Here is a 19,993-nt window from a genome sequence, read left to right as displayed (position 1 = left end):
AGACATCCAATTATGTGGACAGCAAGTTAAATTGACTTTATTTAATCTGTTTTTTTTGGAGCTGTACTTCTCAAGTAAATCATTACACCTGAGTGGACAGATGCAATTGGGCCAGTGGCAACAAGAGGAAACAATTAGACAGGAAGAAGACTTGAACACTGAAAGTACTTTCAAAATGTTTTGAAATTACTCTTAAATACTCATCAAAGATTTCATTCCAAAGATTAATATTGTGTGTTTACCTCTATAGTGATCATACAGTTGTCTTCATTACAACCCAAGATTTAATCAAGTTTCATTATAAAGTATTGAAAGCTATTTTCCTTATAGGTAAGTAGCATCCCAAACATGTAAGGGAACATCATTATAAAGAAGTTATTACAATATCTGTGATATGCAATTTCTTTTGTATCAGGTGCAGAACGCATAGGTTCAAAGGGAAACAGTTGTTTGGATGGTGCCAAAGCTTGCAACCTGAATGATAACTGCAAAAAATTCCGATCGATGTACATCTCGCCCTGCACAGCCCGTGTTTCTGCATCAGAGATCTGCAACCGAAGAAAGTGCCACAGAGCCCTGCGACAATTCTTTGACCGTGTTCCTGCAAAATACACCTATGGCATGCTGTTCTGTTCCTGTCGGGATATGGCTTGCATAGAACGACGACGACAGATGATTGTGCCTATTTGCTCTTACCAGGATGATGAAAAGCCAAATTGCTTGTCTTTGGCTGATACCTGCAAGACAAATTACATCTGCAGGTAAGATACCAGTTGGCAGAGAAGTGATTAATGAGAATGCAGAAAGAAGTTTATAGCTGCTAAAATTGCCAAGATTCTGTTTCAGAATTTCCACCAGGGTATTAGGCAACTGGGAAAACCTGACAACTAGAGCAAAATAATAAAAGTCTGTTTCTTGTTGTTAGTTCCAGTGAAATGGTTGATAACCAAAATGAATTATCTAGAGGTTTGAACCAGACTTAGAGCAATATGAACTGCAGTACATAGGAAAAGCTAAAAATTGTACATTGTCCATGAACATTGCAAAATTCTGCTTCACTCTACGGACTTCATTGTAATTTTCACTATGCTCAAATATATATTGCATATATAAACATTACGTAACTGGAATAATATCTCAGCATCTGTGTTTTATGCACCATTAAGGAATAATGATATAAACTATTTGCTGATAATTTGTTCCTATTTGTGTTCTTTACTACTCTGCTTCTTCACTCAGATGTGTTTTTGAAACCATTCTGTGAGGAAAGATTTCCTCTGGTTACTATGTGTTTGCAAAATCATAAATGAATTCTTATTGAATGCATTAGTTAGTAGACATAATGACCATAGCAATTATTTCTGTCTTCACTGAACAGCAGGTAATATGCTTCTGTACCAATCCTGTCAAACTCATCTCCTATAAAATAGAGCAGTCTGCAGTTCCTCGATGCTTTGTTTAACAGCTTGAGCAAAAATTGTCAATGAAGGGCAAGTGACATTACATGTTGGTGGAAAATGATGATTAAATCTTTGAGAGGATCAAATTCAACTTTAGCAAGGGTGAAAAAAAAGGTGATAGGAAATTGGCCACCTGTTCTAAATGCAACCCAATTTTTCTGTTCCGTTGGCTGCCAGTGGCATTTGAAACCTACTGGACTGTGGCTCTGGAATTGCTTTCATCATTAATTCACCATTTCATAGTTTTGAATATCAAACTAGTTAATAAGATTTTTCATTTATTCTATTGCTGAAGAACACTTGATAATTTACACTCAACAATGTCATTCATGTCTAATATGCTTTGTGATGGAACAATAACATGTGCAATCACTGGTGTGATATTCCATGCATGGAAGTTACTGCTGAGCTTCAAAGGACTATCAATAATTCCTTAGTTTTTAAGATTTATTTGCTAGTTTTTTTCATAAGCAATTAACATGCACTGATCCCCCAGTAAGGTAATCAGGATGATAAATACTGCAATATTTTTGGTGATTGGGTGTTACAATGAATTAACATTGGTTGGGACCTTTAATTAACCTTCAGCCAGTTTTAATGGATGTAAATCTGTCTGCTTACTGTAAAAATCCTTCGGCAAATACAGTACAACACAAGCCATGTTTTTGTGGGCAAGTGTGTATGACACAATACAACCAAGAATGTAATACTAAATTTGCAATGTAATATATCGAGATCTCAAAATAGTTGAAATGGGAATTGAAACCGTTATGCTAGAGCAATTGAAGGCATTGTTTGGACATTGTGACAGCGTGGAAAGCCATTTATTTTGATTTATGCAGTTTTTGTTATGTGCATGATCTGAAAGTGTTTGTCAGTAGTTCAGTGATCAAATAGTGAGAAATCTTGGGCTCCTCAGCTCTGAAGTTGCTTGAATTGTGAGAACAAAACTCAACACTTTAAAAAGGAAATCAAATAGTGCCAGAGATATGCCGCAGGTCTGGCAGCAACTGAGGAGAGAGAAGTAGTGTTAATGTTTGAGTCTAATATACCTTTTTATGTTCTGAAGAAGAGCCATATTGGACTTGAAACATGAGAATCCCTATAGTGTGAAAGCAGGTCATTCAGCCCATCAAGTTGACACAGATCCTCCAAAGAGTATCCCACCTCCCTATCTTCTCCCTGTAATCCTGCATTTCCCATGGCTAACCCACCTAGCCTGCATATCTTTGGATATTATGGGCAATTTAGCATGGCCAATTCTCCTAACCTGCACATCTTTGGACTGTGGGAAGGAATCAGTACACCCGGAGGAAACCCATGCAGATGCAGTGAGAATGTGCAAACTCCACATGGACAGTTGCCCAGGGCTGGAATTGAATCCAGATCACTGGCACTGAGGCAGTATTGCGAACCATTGAGCCACTGTGCTGCCTTAAGCTCTGTTTCTTTCTCCACACATGCTCCAAGAGCTACTGAGAATCCCCAACACTTGCTATTTTTTTTCAGATTTATTTCTGATGTCCACCATTCACAGAACTTTGCTTTTACTGTTTTTGATAAATAGTTAGCCAGGAGTTCACTACCTTAAATGACTCTTTAAAAATGCGTAACAAGCACTGTATATCACTTGATGAATATTATTTTAGCCCAGTAAAGGTCATTTCTCTTATTTAGTTGTCTGTCCAAAAATAGGCTGAATCTATAGTGTGGCGATCTTCACCATGGATAAGGTAAGGAGACAGGTCCCAAATACAGCCCAACTGGCATGGAGGTGATACCCTGTGCTGTTGGCACCAGTCACACAGATCAAGCTGACTGAGCCAATCTGCTCCCCAAAGAATTATTGTAGCATGATGCATTTTTAGATCAGAATTATGGACAGTGATGGCATAGCCATCAATTGTTTTTGCCATTGCATGACAGATCAGGAATCTTCTCCATTATTACCAGCTGGAATTGGTATTTTTGGGGAGGACTTACAAGTTGATATTTACCCTGTTTGTCTGAATCATGAACATATCTTCTTTGATCATCAAGTACTGAAATGGGACTCAAATCCAGAGCTTCTGGCTCCGTGACAGAGCCTCCATTACTATGACACCCGACTTTCTTCAACTCAATAAGGCCTTGAAAGGGTTCAGAAAAGATTTACAAAGATGTTGCCAGGGTTGGAGGCTTTGAGCTATAGGAAGAGGCTGAATAGGCTGGAGCTGTTTTCCCTGGAGTGTCACAGGCTGAGGGGTGACTTATAGAGGTTTACAAAATTATGGAAACATGGATACGATAAATAGATAAGATATTTTCCCTGGGGTGGGCAAGTCCAGAACTAGAGGCATAGGTTTAGGGTGAGGGGAAAAATTAAAAGGGACCTAAAGGGCAACGTTTTCACACAGAGGGTAATGTGTATTTGGAATGATCTACCAGAGGAAGTGGTGGAGGCTGATACAATTACAACATTTAAAAGGCATCTGAATGGGTATATAAATAGAAGGGTTTGGAGAGATATGGGCTAAGTTCTGGCAATTAGGACTAGATTAGTTTAGGATATCTGGTCAGCATGGACGTGTTGGACCGAAGGGCTTGTTTCCATGCTGTACATCTCTATGACTCTATGACTGTATGTCCTCCACAACAATGTAAGATTAGGAACATGCCTGTAACATGCCTGTCCCATGTATGTAAACATAATTCTGACTGACTTGTTAACATGAGGCTCATTTGAAGTAATTTATTGAACACACAGGTAGATAGAATCATAGAGTCATAGAGATGTACAGCATGGAAACAGACCCTTCGGTCCAACATGTTCATTCCGACCAGATATCCCAACCCAATCTAGTCCCACCTGCCAGCACCTGGCCCATATCCATCCAATCCCTTCCTATTCATATACCTATCCAAATGCCTCTTAAATGTTGCAATTGTACCAGCTTCCACCACTTCCGCTGGCAGCTCATTCCACACACATACCGCTCTCTGTGTGAAAAAGTTGCCCCATAGGTCTCTTTTTTAACTTTCCCCTCTCACCCTAAACCTATGCCCTCTAGTTCTGGACTCCCCGATCCCAGAGAAAAGACTTGGTCTATTTATCGTATCCATGCCCCTCATAATTTTGTAAACCTCTAGAAGGTCACCCCTCAGCCTCCGATAATTTTGTAAACCTCTATAAAGTCACCCCTCAGCCTCCAACACTCCAGGGATAACAGCCCCAGCCTGTTAAGCCTCTCCTTATAGTTCAAATCCTCCAACCCCGGCAACATGCTTATAAATCTTTTCTGAACTCTTTCAAGTTTCACAACATCTTTCCGATAGGAAGGAGACCATAATTGCATGCAATATTCCAACAGTGGCCTAACCAACGTCCTGTACAGCCGCAACATGACCTCCCAACTCCTGTACTCAATACTCTGACCAATAAAGGAAAGCATACCAAATGCCTTCTTCACTCTCCTATCTACCTGCAACTCCACTTTCAAGGAGCTATGAACCTGCACTCCAAGGTCTCTTTGTTCAGCAACACTCCCTTGGACCTTATCATGAAGCGTATAAGTCCTGCTAAGATTTGCTTTCCCAAACTGCAGCACCTCGCATTTTTCTGAATTAAACTCCATCTGCCACTTCTCAGCCCATTGGCCCATCTGGTCCAGATCCTGTTGTAATCTGAGGTACCCCTCTTCGCTATCCACTTCACCTCCAATTTTGGTGTCATCTGCAAACTTACTATCTGTACCTCTTATGCTCACATCGAAATCATTTATGTAAATAACAAAAAGTAGAGGACCCAGCACTGATCCTTGTGGCACTCTACTGGTCACAGGCCTCCAGTCTGAAAAACAACCCTCCACCACCACCCTCTGTCTTCTACCTTTGAGCCAGTTCTGTATCCAAATGGCTAGTTCTCCCTGTATTCCGTGAGAGCTAACCTTGCTCATCAGTCTCCCATGGGGAACCTTGTCAAACGCCTTACTGAAGTCCATATAGATCACGTCTACTGCTCTGCCCTCATCAATCCTCTTTGTTACGTCCTCAAAAAACTCAATTAAGTTTGTGAGTCATGATTTCCCACACACAAAGCCACATTGACTAAACCTAATCAGTCCTTGCCTGTCCAAATACATATATATCCTGTCCCTCAGGATTCCCTCCAACAACTTGCCCACATCAGGCTCACCGGTCTATAGTTCCCTGGCTTGACCTTACCACCCTTCTTAAACAGTGGCACCACATTAACCAACCTCCAGTCTTCCAGCACTTCACCTGTGACTATCGATGTCCTATAAAGGTCAGTTAATTTCACTTATTCAAATGCAGTAACAAAAAAATACTTGTCATAATATTAGTTGCAGCCATATCAGTTAATGCTGTTCAAACGAAATAACTAAGAAACACATTAGGTGGCATAATTTATTTCATAGGGACATCAGATTGAGGCATCAAGGAGATAGTACTAAAACGTGAACAGTTCCTTTTAAAGCAATTCTGGTCTCCTTCCCATTGGGAGGATGTTGTGAAATTTGACAGGGCCCAGAAAAGATCCACAAGGATGTTGCCAGGATTGGAGGGCCCGAGCCATAGGGAGAGCTTGAATAAGATGGGGCTCTTTTCCCTGGAGTGTCGGAGGCTGAGGGGCGACCCCACAGAGGCCCATAAAGTCATGAGGGGCAAGAATAGGATAAACAGACAAAGTCTCCTCCCCGGGGCAGAGTTATCCAGAACTAGAGGGCACAGATTAATTTTGAGGTGAAGGAAAGAAATTGTTCCAGCAAACCTCTAAAGCTTGCAACAGCATTATCTGGCTTCACAATAGATCAAACTGCCTTGATGATATCTGAAATTCACTGCAGTTAAATTCTCCCCTTGCATGGGCCATGATCAGATTACACCCCAGACAGAGCGAGCCAGAAAAACAGCTACCCTTGTGAATTGCCATCTCCAGAGACTGGGGTTAAACTATGAAGTCAAACACAACTCTAGAGCACATCTCTGTGCTTCATTATATTTCTTAAACAAAGTTAGCAAAATGTTCTAATTATTAAAATAGATTTCTTGTGGGAAAAGCTAAAGGATCATAGGCAATTGACAACTTAAAAGTCATCGTTCTCTAAATCTGTAGCTTGATCATTTCACAAGACACAACCAAATGTTTTGTGCCATTGTTCACAGCGAGTTATATATTATATTGATTTATTATGATATGAGTATTATTCTAATTCACCACATATTACTCTGCTCTGAGGTGAAGCTGTTTATCTTCTTTGGATACTTTTGATACAAATTTAAATTGACAGGTTCAAGAATGAAACAAGATATTTTTATAGGAGTAATAGAAGTTTCCTATGATAAGGCTCACCTTTTGTCAAGAGTGGTACAATTTGGATACATCTTATTAACAATTGTATACTTTTGGAGACAGTAACAGATATTTTATTGTTTCTGTGAACCAGATTTTAACAGCGTCTCCTTCTCTTGAACTTACGAAATAAAACATCTGACTCTCTTCAACATTCCTATGCCCAGAACAGAGCTGAATATTGGATAGAAAATCTTCTCACTGTGAAATCCCTTAATTATTCTAAATAACTCAGTTATTTAATTCTTCAACTGCCTAAACACAAGAGAAGAAAGTGAGGTCTGCAGATGCTGGAGATCAGAGCTGGAAATGTGTTGCTGGAAAAGCGCAGCAGGTCAGGCAGCATCCAGGGAACAGGAGAATCGACGTTTCGGGCATAAGCCCTTCTTCATTCAGGAATGAAGAAGGGCTTATGCCCGAAATGTCGATTCTCCTGTTCCCTGGATGCTGCCTGACCTGCTGCGCTTTTCCAGCAACACATTTCCAGCGCTAAACACAAGAGAATTCAGGTTTATGTGACTATTTACGATAATTTGTCCGCAATTTAATTTAATTTAATTTAGTCCAGCAATATATATCTTATACTGGCAAATTACTGAAAGATTGACAGACAATATTTTGTTGGAAGTGGAAATGATGGCTAGGTTTCGATTTCTGGATCACCTTTTCTTTTGAACATACTGCTCACATCTATAAGTGAAACCTTATTGAGGCTTGCTGGTCTTATCTGTGGGCTGGAGCCAGTGAGAGAACTATGTTGCGTTGTTTCAAGAAGGCCCACCAATCTCAAGCCTATTAGGCTATGCTGAGGCTATTAGTGGGTCTTTTCCAGGAATCAAGCATCAAGTTTGAAGTTTTGCCAATCAGAGGATGGTAGCTCCTTTGCTCAACAGTGCCATTGCAGAGGCTGTGACTTTTGCTGGAAGGACAGGCACTGAAGTCCCAGTATTATGGAGTGACCCAGGACAAAGGCATTTGGACAACAGGGTTTCATGGGGTGTGGAGTGCTTGGAGAAGGGTGTAGGGAGGTCAGCAGCAAAGGCAGATGGTGACTGTCAATTGCCACTTCTCTGTCCCCATGGGGTATATTGAGGGACAACTCCCTATAGTCAGAAAGTGACAAGCTGGCGGTTTTAATTGTTGCATTGTGACAGGCCCTCTTGATCTGAGTTGATATCCACCTCCAAGTTCAAAGCCAGAGGATGCAGAAGATCCTGCCAGTATGTAAAATATTAAGAGGAAAAATGCCTTTTAAAAAAATCGGGGCAGCTTGGAAAATTCTGCTGGTTTTGGAAAAAAATGTGAACATGGTACATAAATCTGCAATTACTCTTCTCTGCCCTTTTAGTACATCATTACCTTCGATGTTAAATGCCAGCAGCAAAACTGTTTTATTACTCACTCAGAATTCAGGCACTGCAGTTGCTACCATCAGGAAAATGTAATCTGGAGAAATAAAAGTATTATTTGCTTCACAATTTGAATCTATGGCACTGAACTATATCATATTAGATGCCATATAACTAATGAAAGCTAATACACAAAGTAAAACATAAATATGGGCTAAAAAAAAGAGAGAAGGAAAATAGCTTTGAACATTTCTCAGAACTTCCTTTTTATGATGAAATTATATAATCACACGAATCACAGTATAACATGATTTATATAGTCTTTGAAGTTTAAATTGATTAATTTGCTTATTGCACAAAGTCTTCTGATGAACTCCTCTTTATATAACCATTGCTCGTTAACAATAGCTAGGTGAGATTGTAACCTATCTGGTTGGCGTGATAGAAAGATTTTCTGGTAATGTTAAAATACACATAAAATCTGATGTTTGTCAGCATGTTCTTGACATGAATGTGTATTTTGAAATTTTTACTGCTTTACTCATGACAGCTGGTTGCGTAATGACTGATACCAATTTTTGTTGGCAATGTCAAGCTAAAGTTCTCACAACACATGTAAAAATTGCCCCCACTGGTTGAATTGAGTTAAAATCTTGGACAACAACAGAAAGAAATTTGTGATTATCACAGTCCATTCCATATATTGTTTACAGATACCATTTCAAATATTCATTCTGCCCTTTCAAAGAATTCCCCAATGAGCAGGGGATCAAAGCAGAATGTATTGAGTTAACCTAAATGCAGTTGATTTGAGTACTGAGTCCATTTGCCATGTAAACAGAACTAATGCAGCCATGTTAGTGTTCCTGACAAGTGACTGTGGAGTCTAACCAAAGATTTGGTCTAAGTAGCACAGCAAATTGCTACTATAAGAATTGAAATGTGCATTACTGAGGAACAAAATTAAAATTCTACCAGTGTTCTTTGCTGCAATAATAGGACTGAGCTGGGCATAGCGATGAAGCAACTATTTCAAAATTTAAAAACATTATTAATTCCTTCATATCAGTAGCATGAATGGAATTTAGCATGTGCTTAAACCAGTGTCCAAGACCAACATCATAAATTGGCCCATATCTTAGATTTTTAATAGCGTAATTTGCATAAACCACAAAACGATACAAATGTGCTTTCCTTCATTTTAAATCATACCAAGTACATCAAATATATCCTTTATTTCCATTATTTTAATAGTTTAGAATCTTAGGATAAAAGCACAGCTTAATTAAAAAATATAACTAGTACTGCATTTCAAATAAACTGATTATGTATACTTTTACACATAAACTACAATAATAATTTTGCATGTGCTATTTAAATAATCTAGAACACTAGAATAAGCTAGTGTGAAGAGCACTAGGAACATGGGACTCAGTACTGCTTCGCATTTTGATACTCATCTACTGCACAGAGTGAATTACAATATGCATTTATCACCATGCCTCACCTCAGAATGACTGCCCATTCACAGCTGGGCTCCTTGCGATCGACCTCAAATTAAGGCAAGTGGTATCCAACAGAGAAATCAAAGCATGAACCAGCTGGAGCTGTTCTGGCTCATTCCTACTGGTGTATTACAGAGTTATATTGAAGTAGATCTGAGAGTAAGTCTTTGATTTGAACCTGGAATGGGTTTTAGGCTGGTAAGGGATCTTGTTGCTTGTCATCTGCGTGTGTGTATCCTTAGTTATCATTAGTAGCCACACACACAGATTACGAGCAACATGAATTCGACTGGGACAACACTACTATTATAGGACAAGCCAAACAGAGAACAGCCAGGGAATTCCTAGAGGCATGGCATTCATCCACAGATTCAATCAATAAGCACATCGACCTGGACCCAATATACTGGCCACTGCAACGGACAGCTGGAACTGACAACCGGAAGCAGCAGATTCAAACCACTACAAATGCCGGAGGAAAGATCACAGAAGCGCTTCACAGGAGGCTCCCAAGCACTGAGGATGTCACCTAGACAGGGGATGAAACATCTGCAACACAAATTCCTTGATTCCTTGTGTTTGGAGGGTCCCAAGGCAGAAGATGAGGTGTTCTTCCTCCAGTCATCGGGTGGCGAGGATTTGGCAGTGGAGGAGGCCCAGGACTTGTATGTCCTTGGCGAAGTGGGAGTGGGAGTGAAGTGGTCAGCCACTGATTGGTGGGGTTGTTTAGTGAGTGTGTCCCAGAGATGTTCTCTGAAACATTCCACAAGTTGACATCCTGTCTCCCCAATGTAGAGGAGACCACAATGAAAGCAATGGACACAGTAGATGAGGTGATTGGAGGGGCAGGAAAATGTTGAAGGATCCTTTAGTGGCTCAGATGGAGGTGAGGGGAAAGGGGTGGGCACAGGTTTTACGCCTTTTGCAGTGCCAGGAGTGGAGGATGAGTTGGTGGAGGTGTGGACATAATGAGGGAGTTCCGGAGGGAATGGTCTCTGTGGAATACTGAATGGAGTGGGGAATGCTATATATATCTGGTGATGGGGTCTGACTCTAGGTGGCAGAAATGACAGAGGATGATGCATTATTTCTGGAGATTGGTGGGGTAAGGTGAGCACAAGAGGGTTCTATCCTTATTGTGGTTGGAGGGGTGGTGTTCAAGGGCGGAAGTGCGGGAAGCAGAGGAGATGTGCTAGAGGGCATTGTTGACCATGGGAGGGGAAATTGCAGTCCTTGAAGTACGAAGCCACCTGGGATGTTCTGGAGTGGAATTGATTCTCCTGGGAACAGATGCGGCAGAGGCGGAGGAATTGGCAGTAAGGGATAGTATTTTTACAGGAGAGGGGATGGGAGGAGGTGTACTCAAGGTAGCTGTGGAAGTCGGTGGGTTTGAAGTAGATGTTGGTGTTGAGTCAGTCGTCGGAAACAGAGATGGTGAGGTCCAAGAAGGGGAGGGAGGTGTCTGAAATGGCCCAAGTGACTTGAGGTCAGGATGGGAGGTGTTCTTGAAATTGATTAACTGTTCAGTCTCCTTGTGGGAGCACAAGACGGTGCCAACACAGTCATCGAAGTAGCAGAGGAAAGGTAGGGAATGGTGCCGGAGTAACTGCGGAAGATGGACTGTTCCATGTACCTGACAAAGAGGCAGGTATATCTGGGGCCCATGTCGGTGCCTACTATTGCTCAGCTTATCAGTGTCAATCTAATTTTTGTACATTTTCTCTTTCCACTAGGTCCTTCACAACAACAGGGACCTCCATATGAATTTAACTCAGAAGGAAAAAATCCTTCTATGGAGGTACTATGATGCACTGCATCATTCCTGAGCACCATCACAGAGATTGGCACCCTGGGTGGGTTAAAGAATAACAACCAGTGTCTGCATGTGTTACATCATTATTATGAGTGAGAGAATGGAAATTTCAAATGAGAGCTTGCCAGGGGCAAAGTTCTTCTAACATTGCTGAGGTGTATAGAGATATAGGCATTTTTTAGTCTCTCATGGGATGTGGGTATCACTAGCTGGGCCAGCATTTATTATCCATCTCTAGTTCCCCTTGGGTAGGTGGTGGTGAGTGGGCTTCTTGATTCACTGCATTCCGTTTGGAGACTAACTACGAAAGGTGCTTCACACAAGAAGTTGTGCAAGTTACTGAAAGGTATGCCAAAATGTTATAGAGCAATTGTTGAAAATATGGTGGCATTATCTATGTCAACATTATTATGTCAAATACCATCACCACATTGTAATCTACTTTGGAGTGTGTGGCAGGACAATGGGGTCCTCATAACAGGAAACAATGTTACCAACCTTTGGAGTTTTAGTGGAAGGTCAAATGGTTGCCATGTGAATTCTCTCCACCTCTTTAAAGGGATCAGTGCATCAAATAGTAGGTGATTTCAAACTATCACTTAGATGTGCTGTGCAGCTTACAACCTTCAGCCTCAGTGACAGTTAGGTAAGTTAGGCAACTGGAACATTGGAAACTGCTGTGAAGCATCTGAAGAATCATGGATGTAAGTGGGAAGAGACTAGACAAGGGGGAAAAAGTTGAGTCATGATAGGAAAAGATTAATTCCCTGGTGCATGGACAAACTGCAACAATAGGTCTACCCAAGCAGTCCTGTTTGTGGATTTTTCAGAGGAAGGTAGAAGCCGGCTGTGTGGGTTTGGGGCCTGTAAAGTGGTAGGCTGTTGTGGGGGATGGTGGGGGGGGGGAGGGGCTGGTGGGTGGTGGTAGATCCCCAAGTGAGATCAGGTTAGTGATGGTCATGGACACAGTCGCTTGATGTTGAAAGTCATGGTCTGGGAGTAGTTTATGCCATCTTCCAGAACATTTGTACCCTAGCTACCCTATCTACTAATGCCTGTCAAAGTTGTAGAGAGTAAGCTGGGTCAAGCTGCTCTGAGGATAGTCAAAGGGCTACACTCTTCAGCTGAAACCTCATTGGTTTGAACACTCTGAAGTCATCAATCACAAACATCTCAAAGGTCTCAATGTAAACAGTTTAGGGTTCTTCTGAAATCTCTTGGAGATAATATTTCAGAAATACTCAAGTTAGTAACCCTTCATTTAAGATTGGGTCTGGGGTTGACAAACTGGTGACAAATAAATTTAATACAATTATTATGCTCTGCAAAAAGTTATGTTTTGATCATATTTTAATTCACACATCGGATGTGAACATTGCTGACTAGTCCAGCATTTAATGTCCATCCCAATATTAATTAGGTAGTTAAGAGTCAGCCACGTTGTGGGCTTCTGAGGTTACATGTAGACCAGACCAAATAAGGATGGTATTAATTAAGCATATGCATTTTCATGATAATTGACAATGATTATATAGCCATTGTTAGGCTAGTTTTTCATTCCAGATTTATACTGAATTCAAATTTCACCATCTGTCCAGGTCGGAAGCAATCCATGCCTCCTGAATATTTTGCTGAGTTTCTGGATTGCTAGACCAGTGACAGTGCCACTACACCACACCTCTCCATATGATACTTTAGCCTGAGGTTTCTTTTTTATATACTGAGTTTGTAGGTTCTGTAACCCAGAAAGAAATTGGCTGGATAGATTCAGTACTTTTTAATGCAACTTTAAGTGTAAAACAATGACTGTTAATGCAATATGCCTTTGTGATAGTTGCAAAGGGAACGAGTGAGTCAACAGTCGTACTGCTCTGCTGGCTAATCTCTGAACTCTGACTGCAATACATAGTGATGCTCTCATTCTTTTCTTCACCCCCAACCCCACTTACCTTCTGCCTTCATTGAATTGTCCTTCGTAAGATGAGACAGCCCTTTGCTGTCTCCAAAAACAAAACCCTTACTTGGCTTGAGACTGGATTTCCAACCTATAGTCATCTCACAACCCTCAGAGAGCTGCTGGCCAGCAATACCAATAGTAGCAGCAGTCAGGACAAAAATCTGGGACATAAACAGAAAGTGCTGTGGAAATTCAACAGGTCTAATAGCATCTGTAGAGAGAACAACAGAGTGGCGATTCAAGTCCAGTGAACCTTTATTAATTCTTGGACACCTCAGATATCTCCCCAGGACCATGAACTCACTATTAAACATCAAGCTACTGTATCCATGACCTTCATTAACCTTATCTCACCTGGGATGTCCTTCCGACAGCCCCCCACCTAATAGACCCCCAACTCCATACAGCCCACTTATACCTGTTTCCCAAAATCCACAAATAGGACTGCCCAGACAAGCTTACTTTTACACTCACTGTTCCTGTCCCAGGGAATTTATCTCTTCCTATCTTGACTTGACTTTTTCTCTCCTTGTCCAGTCCCTTCCCAATTATATCCATGATTCTTGTGATGCCTTACATCCATTTCAAATTTCCAGTTTTCTGGCACCAACCACTGATGAAGGGTCACTGGACTCAAAACTTGAGAACTTTTTTTTTTCTGTTTAGACCTACTGAGTTCATCCAGCACTTTTTGTTTCAGATTTCCATCATCTGCAGTTCCTTGTTTTATCTCAGAATCTGGGAACTGCTTGTAGTCTAAGTTCTGGTCTCCATGGTCAGTTAAGTGCAGGGGTGGAGAGAGGAAATGAGCCCTGGGTGGCTGGGGAGAGGGGATAGGAATCTTGATGAAGAGACCAGGGTCTGACCAAAACAAAAAACCAGTAAGGTCATTTCAGAACCTCAACTGGCCAAGATGTGGTAGCCTGCCTTAGATCTCAGTTGTCACATGTAAAAATTTCCTACAGAACAAGGACAGTCATAAGAATGTTGAGAAGACCATTCAAGGACTTTTATAGGTGCTCTTCACTTGCAAACCTGCCAACAGGGAGACCGCATAATTTTGATCTATGTGGGTGGTGGGTGAACTGAAGGAACAGAAGAAAAATAGGCTGGAACAAAGAATAGTAACCAGAAACTTAACTGCAGCTAATTGATGGTGAATTACATTGAATAAATGCTGATTTTGGTTATGTTATTTCACCCTCCTGTCAATTTTTAAACCTGTCACTTTTTACATCTGCTAGAGTGTATGAGACATTGAGAAAGATTAATAGATCTAGTTAGCCATGTTCCACTCAAATTTCATCACTTGTCAGTTAATTTCTGGGTACATTAATGAAATAATGAACTACCCAGAGTATCCAATCTTTCTGGTTGTAGGTGATTTATTTGAAGCCATGAGACCTATGAGGAGAAGAAATGCATTAATTAAAGATATAGTTCTGTGCAGTTGTTATCCTTTGTTTATACGCTGAATTCATTGACCTCTAGATATTAAACATTGGGAATGAACTGATATTTTGGTAGTGATGTAAATTTCTTTCAGTTCAGCAATAATGTTAAAGGCTTAATTAATTCTGAGGATTGAATGGTCTTCATAACTTGCAGGTCTTTCAGAATGAAGTGACTATAATTTTTATTCTTTATACTACTGGTTAATTTAAAATCAATAATTCATTTTTATTACACACATAATGATTGATTAGTACAGGCTAGTTAGGTGTCATATAGAGCACCAATATATTTCTGCTGCCTTTGTTTTAGCTAATTGGTCCTTGTAGTCCATTTTGATAGATGAGTAATAGTCTAGGCAGTGCGCAATGTTTGACAAATAATTGATGGAAAATAAAACCAGAAGACAGCGGCATTCAAAATTCCATTGGTAGTACTTTACTGTAATGGAGTTGTCTTAATGAAATCCACTCCTTGATTAGGAATAATATTTTATGTGCATTTTCATATTTTTGCTTCAGTGCTGACAAATGGCATTTATAACAATATGAGTAATTTGCATAGTCATTGGTTTAAGTCATTATATCCATTAGACTTGACAACAAAGACACTTTCTGACCCCATTACTAGGGATCATGTCATAGTTACCTTTTTGAATATACCAAACTCAAACTGCAATGAATAATGCAAGAGCTGAGAAACCATTCAGCAAATCATCCACCTTATGAAGAAAGTGATGGTGTAAATGTCTGAAAACTAGTCAAACACACCACCTTGTTAAAAATACATTTCTCCCTGCTGAAGTAAAAAATAACATTCATTTATACAACACGTTTAATATAGGAAAACATCTCAAGGTGCTTCATCGGAGCATTATCAGATGAAACTTAACACCAAACCACAAAAGGAGATAATACAGCTGGTGAGCAAAACTTTGGTCAGATACATAGATTGCAAATTTTTTAAACAAGGAACATGAGATATAGAGATCAAGAGGTCTAGTACAGGAATTGCAGAGCTTTGGGCTTTGGCAGTTAAGTGGAGTAATTGGGAAATAGCATGTGGCGAGAATTGGAGGCATGTAGCTATCTTGGGTATATGTAAGACTATCATTGTCCATGGAAACGAGACATCTATCGATTAAAATTTGTACATAAACAACGCTGTGACACTAGCATTATTCTGACAGTGGGTGAGTATAATACATACACTGAAAGTCAAATGTATAAGGTATGTTCAGTTTAGTTTCTTTCTTTCTTGGCATTGTATGGTGATTGAAAGCATAGGCATAGTTTTAGACTAGCCCAATTGGTATAGACAAGTGGATTCAGATTAGGTGCTCATTTAATATTAATCAACAAATTTAACTTTAAGCTGGATATCCAACCCAACCCTATCCAGTTCCTGTCACATAAGTTAGGGTAAAATCAGGCGGCAAATACAGTAAGTTATTCTGGATCCCTGATATATCATAGAAGCTTAGGGCAAGTTACTCTTACAGCCTGCAGAATTGAGTAGGGTTAAAAACATAATCCAGTAGTTCTCAACAGCTTCAGGATGGCAAAATAACTTGAGTAATTTTCATCGGACATGCAGGATTAAACATTCCACCTTAGTTTCCAACTGGTCCTGTCTTTTAAAATTGCTACCCAATTTTCTCCACAAATTATATAGTACCTTTAACAAGACTTTTCACAGATGCAATACTAAATAGAATTTGAAACCCATTCACAAAATAACCAAAATCTTGGTTGAGGGGAAGGTTTCTACAAGCATTTTAACAGAGGAGGGAAGGTACAATTTGGAGATGCTTAATATATTTCTCAAGACAATTGGACCAATATATTTGAAGGCAAATAAGAGTTTAATTGCTTTTTGATGGAGGATGGTTTGGATCATCTGTGTTTATAAATTCTAGCTCCAAGCTATAAAAGAAACGTATTGTCTTCTTTTTCTGTTATACATTTCTGATGTATTGAAGTGTATCAGATACTCTGAAGTCCTTCATATAAATCAATCAATTAGTTCTTAGTTGAAAGTTTAACAACAAATAGTTTTCATTTATTTCTGTTATAAAACCTTTATTTAAACCATAAAACTAGTACTTTATCAATACCTTAGATTTGCTCTATAAAGCTGCCTTTGGGAGCAGTATGGATACAATTTATAGAGAGATATGTACTGAAGATGCTGGCCTTGATATTTATGAAAAAAACAGGATAGAGTGGTAGTGGAGCAATTCCTAGAAATTTTGGAAACATGTAAGTCCACCTTATTATTCTTCCATTCAGTCTCCCTTCCAGCAGCTGGCCAGGTTGGTGGGTGAGGTTACAGCACATGGTCTCAATAAGGGGAGTGTTTGTTCCTTAGTTTTGACTGGTCATGAAGCAAGGCAAACAGGAGGCATTGAGGCAAGTATCAGCAGAGTAGGGATGGTCAATTGTGAAAAGGGAGATCATAATCAACAGAACGTATGCTAGCAGATTAGGGGAGGATTCTTAATACTCCTGGCTCCAAAACAGTACTGGAAAAGCACATACTGGTTTGATCTCACTGACCTTCTCTCCCTTTAGCCATCTACTTCCCCAAATTCTAAAATTAAGTTTAAATCATGTTCCTAACTGCACTACAAGAGCTTGATTTAAATAGTAGAATTAAGTGTCCTGGCTCTTGGAAGCAGGAAACTCAAATGCCACCTATAACTGTAAAGATGAAGGCAGGCTTATGTTATATTTGGTTCTGAAAGGGTTGATTGAGTGCATTGTAATGATGTCATGTGGAAGTAGGATCTGTGGGAGGCAGACCCCAAAGCCAAGTCCTCTCAACAATCTTTGAAGTGATGTAAAGTCTATTTTAGTAACCTGTAAAAACTTGGAGAGATATTATAAACTTCATCTTATTTACTCTTCAAGACTCTTCATGTTAGACTCTTCTTGTTGCACAATGGACCAGATAAACCCCTGAAGAATTCATTCATTTAATGTCATACAGTCATAGAGATGTACAGCATGGAAACAGATCCTTCGGTCCAACTCATCCATGTCGACCAGATATCCTAAATTATTCTAGTCCCATTTGCCAGCACTTGGCTCATATCCCTCTAAACCCTTCTGATTCATGTACCCATCCAGATGCCTTTTAAATGTAGCTATAACAGCTCATTCCATACTTAAAGGATACGGATAGCAGTGCACTCCCTGGTACGCACACAGCGGCGTTGGGGTCATGATGTTTATTTCTTAAACATCGACCCCACTCATGCTACAATGGGGGAGGGTGGCTAATATCAGTATCACAGGGAATATTTTTGAAAGATGTTGTTTCTGTATTCGAGAGCAATCATTGTTGTAAATATATTAATGAGAAGTGCATCTTACCAGAAAGTGTTTTCAATAACACTTTTAAGAAATTATATTTGCAGCGCTCATTGTTATTGCACCAGTACAAAAAGCTTCTTTTGTTTTCATGCTAATGCGATAATGTAATGATTTTCCTTATTTGATCTCTTCACAGGTCACGGCTTGCAGATTTCATTACAAACTGTCAGCCGGAACCTCGTTCTGTAAGTGGCTGCTTAAAGCAGAACTATGCAGCCTGTTTACTTGCTTACTCTGGACTCATAGGTAAGCTTTAGTAAAGAGGACACACTTCCTTACATTATGTACAATTATGTGGAATCTATGCAAAGAAACAGCTATTTGTCTCACCTGGTGAATGTTGCTGTTCATGCTCCATACAAGCTTCTCTATACCACTCTACACCATTGTTTCAATGTATCAATTTATTCCTTTCTTCCCTATGTGTCTGTTTAACCACCTCATAAATATATCAATTACTCCTTGTGGGAAGAAGTCCCATATTCTAACCACATTTTGAGTCAAAAGGATTCTTATGAATTTCCTGTTGCATTTAGCTGTGACTTCTTTATATTTATGGTTGTTAGATTAAACTGACTCTCGAACAGCCTCCCCATCCACAAATGGAATTATTGATCAGGAGGCTCCAGGCCCATTGTCTACATGTTAGGAGGCAGTGTTAAAAATCACACATATACCAGGTTATAGTCCAACAGGTTTTTTTGGAGGCAATAGCTTTCGAAGCACTGCTTCTTCATCAGGTGGTTGTGGAGCAGAATCATACAACACAGAATTTACAGCAACAGGATTGCAGTGTCATGGAATGTAATATTAAACAAATTTAGCTTGAGTCTTTCATCTTTTAGAATAATAATGTTAGTTTCAGTTCCTTCATATGTAAATCCCAGAATTTTTTTAAGTTCAATCCTCAAGATAGCTTTTAACAATAGGTGCCATCTCAGCTCAGATAATAAGATGGCACCTATTGTTAATAACTATCTTGAGAATTGAACTTTTAAAAAGTTCTGGGATTTACATATGAAGGAACTGAAACTAACATGATTATTTTAAAAGATGAAAGACTCAAGCTAAATTTATTTAATATTACATTCCATGACACTGCAATTCTGTTGTTATAAATTCTGTGTCGTATGATTCTGCTCCACAAATACCTGATGAAGAAGCAGTGCTTCGAAAGCTAGTGCCTCCAAAAAAAAACCTGTTGGACTATAACCTGGTGTTGTGTGATTTTTAACTTTGTCCACCCCAGTCCAACACCGGCCCCTTCAAATTCTTTTAGGAGGCAGGAAGACTTGCAAAATGGCACAGTAAGCCATGGGCAGGTGCTGAACTTTCTCTAGCCACCGTACCATTTTACAAATGGTGTGAATAGTGACAGATGAACTGCTCATTCGGAACCAATTTAAATGGCTTTATCTTTATTGGCATTTTGCCAGTGGCAGAAGATTCTGATACAACAGGGAGAACTGTCAGATTGTGATTTCCATTAGGCCCTCGTGGAGTTGTTTCTATTTAGGCATGTCCTTGGAGGAGTCTAGATTAGAGTGATGCTGGAAAAGCACAGCAGGTCAGATACATCCGAGGAGCAGGAAAATCAACGTTTTGGGCAAAAGCCCTTCGTCAACCCTGATGAAGGGCTTTTGCCCTTTCAAACTAACCCACCCAGACCATTGCCCGAAACGTCGATTTTCCTGCTCATCGGATGCTGCCTGACCGGCTGTGCTTTT

At 39.9% G+C, this 19,993-nt stretch overlaps 1 protein-coding gene across 1 annotated transcript in view; it reads left to right on the top strand.

Moving 5' to 3' along the window:
- LOC122561217 (GDNF family receptor alpha-1-like) overlaps window positions 1-19,993 on the top strand; it is a 203,574-nt gene that overhangs the window by 169,913 nt on the left and 13,668 nt on the right. Inside the window, exons 4-5 of the mRNA XM_043712814.1 lie at window positions 416-761; window positions 18,403-18,512. Of these exons, the coding sequence (XP_043568749.1) occupies window positions 416-761; window positions 18,403-18,512 (456 nt within the window). The remainder of the gene's footprint in view (window positions 1-415; window positions 762-18,402; window positions 18,513-19,993) is intronic.

The sequence above is a fragment of the Chiloscyllium plagiosum genome, chromosome 22 (genome assembly GCF_004010195.1).
Source record: "Chiloscyllium plagiosum isolate BGI_BamShark_2017 chromosome 22, ASM401019v2, whole genome shotgun sequence".
In the NCBI taxonomy this organism is placed as follows: domain Eukaryota; kingdom Metazoa; phylum Chordata; class Chondrichthyes; order Orectolobiformes; family Hemiscylliidae; genus Chiloscyllium; species Chiloscyllium plagiosum.
Note: the sequence above shows the minus strand (reverse complement) of the source record. Positions and strands in the feature narration are given on the sequence as shown.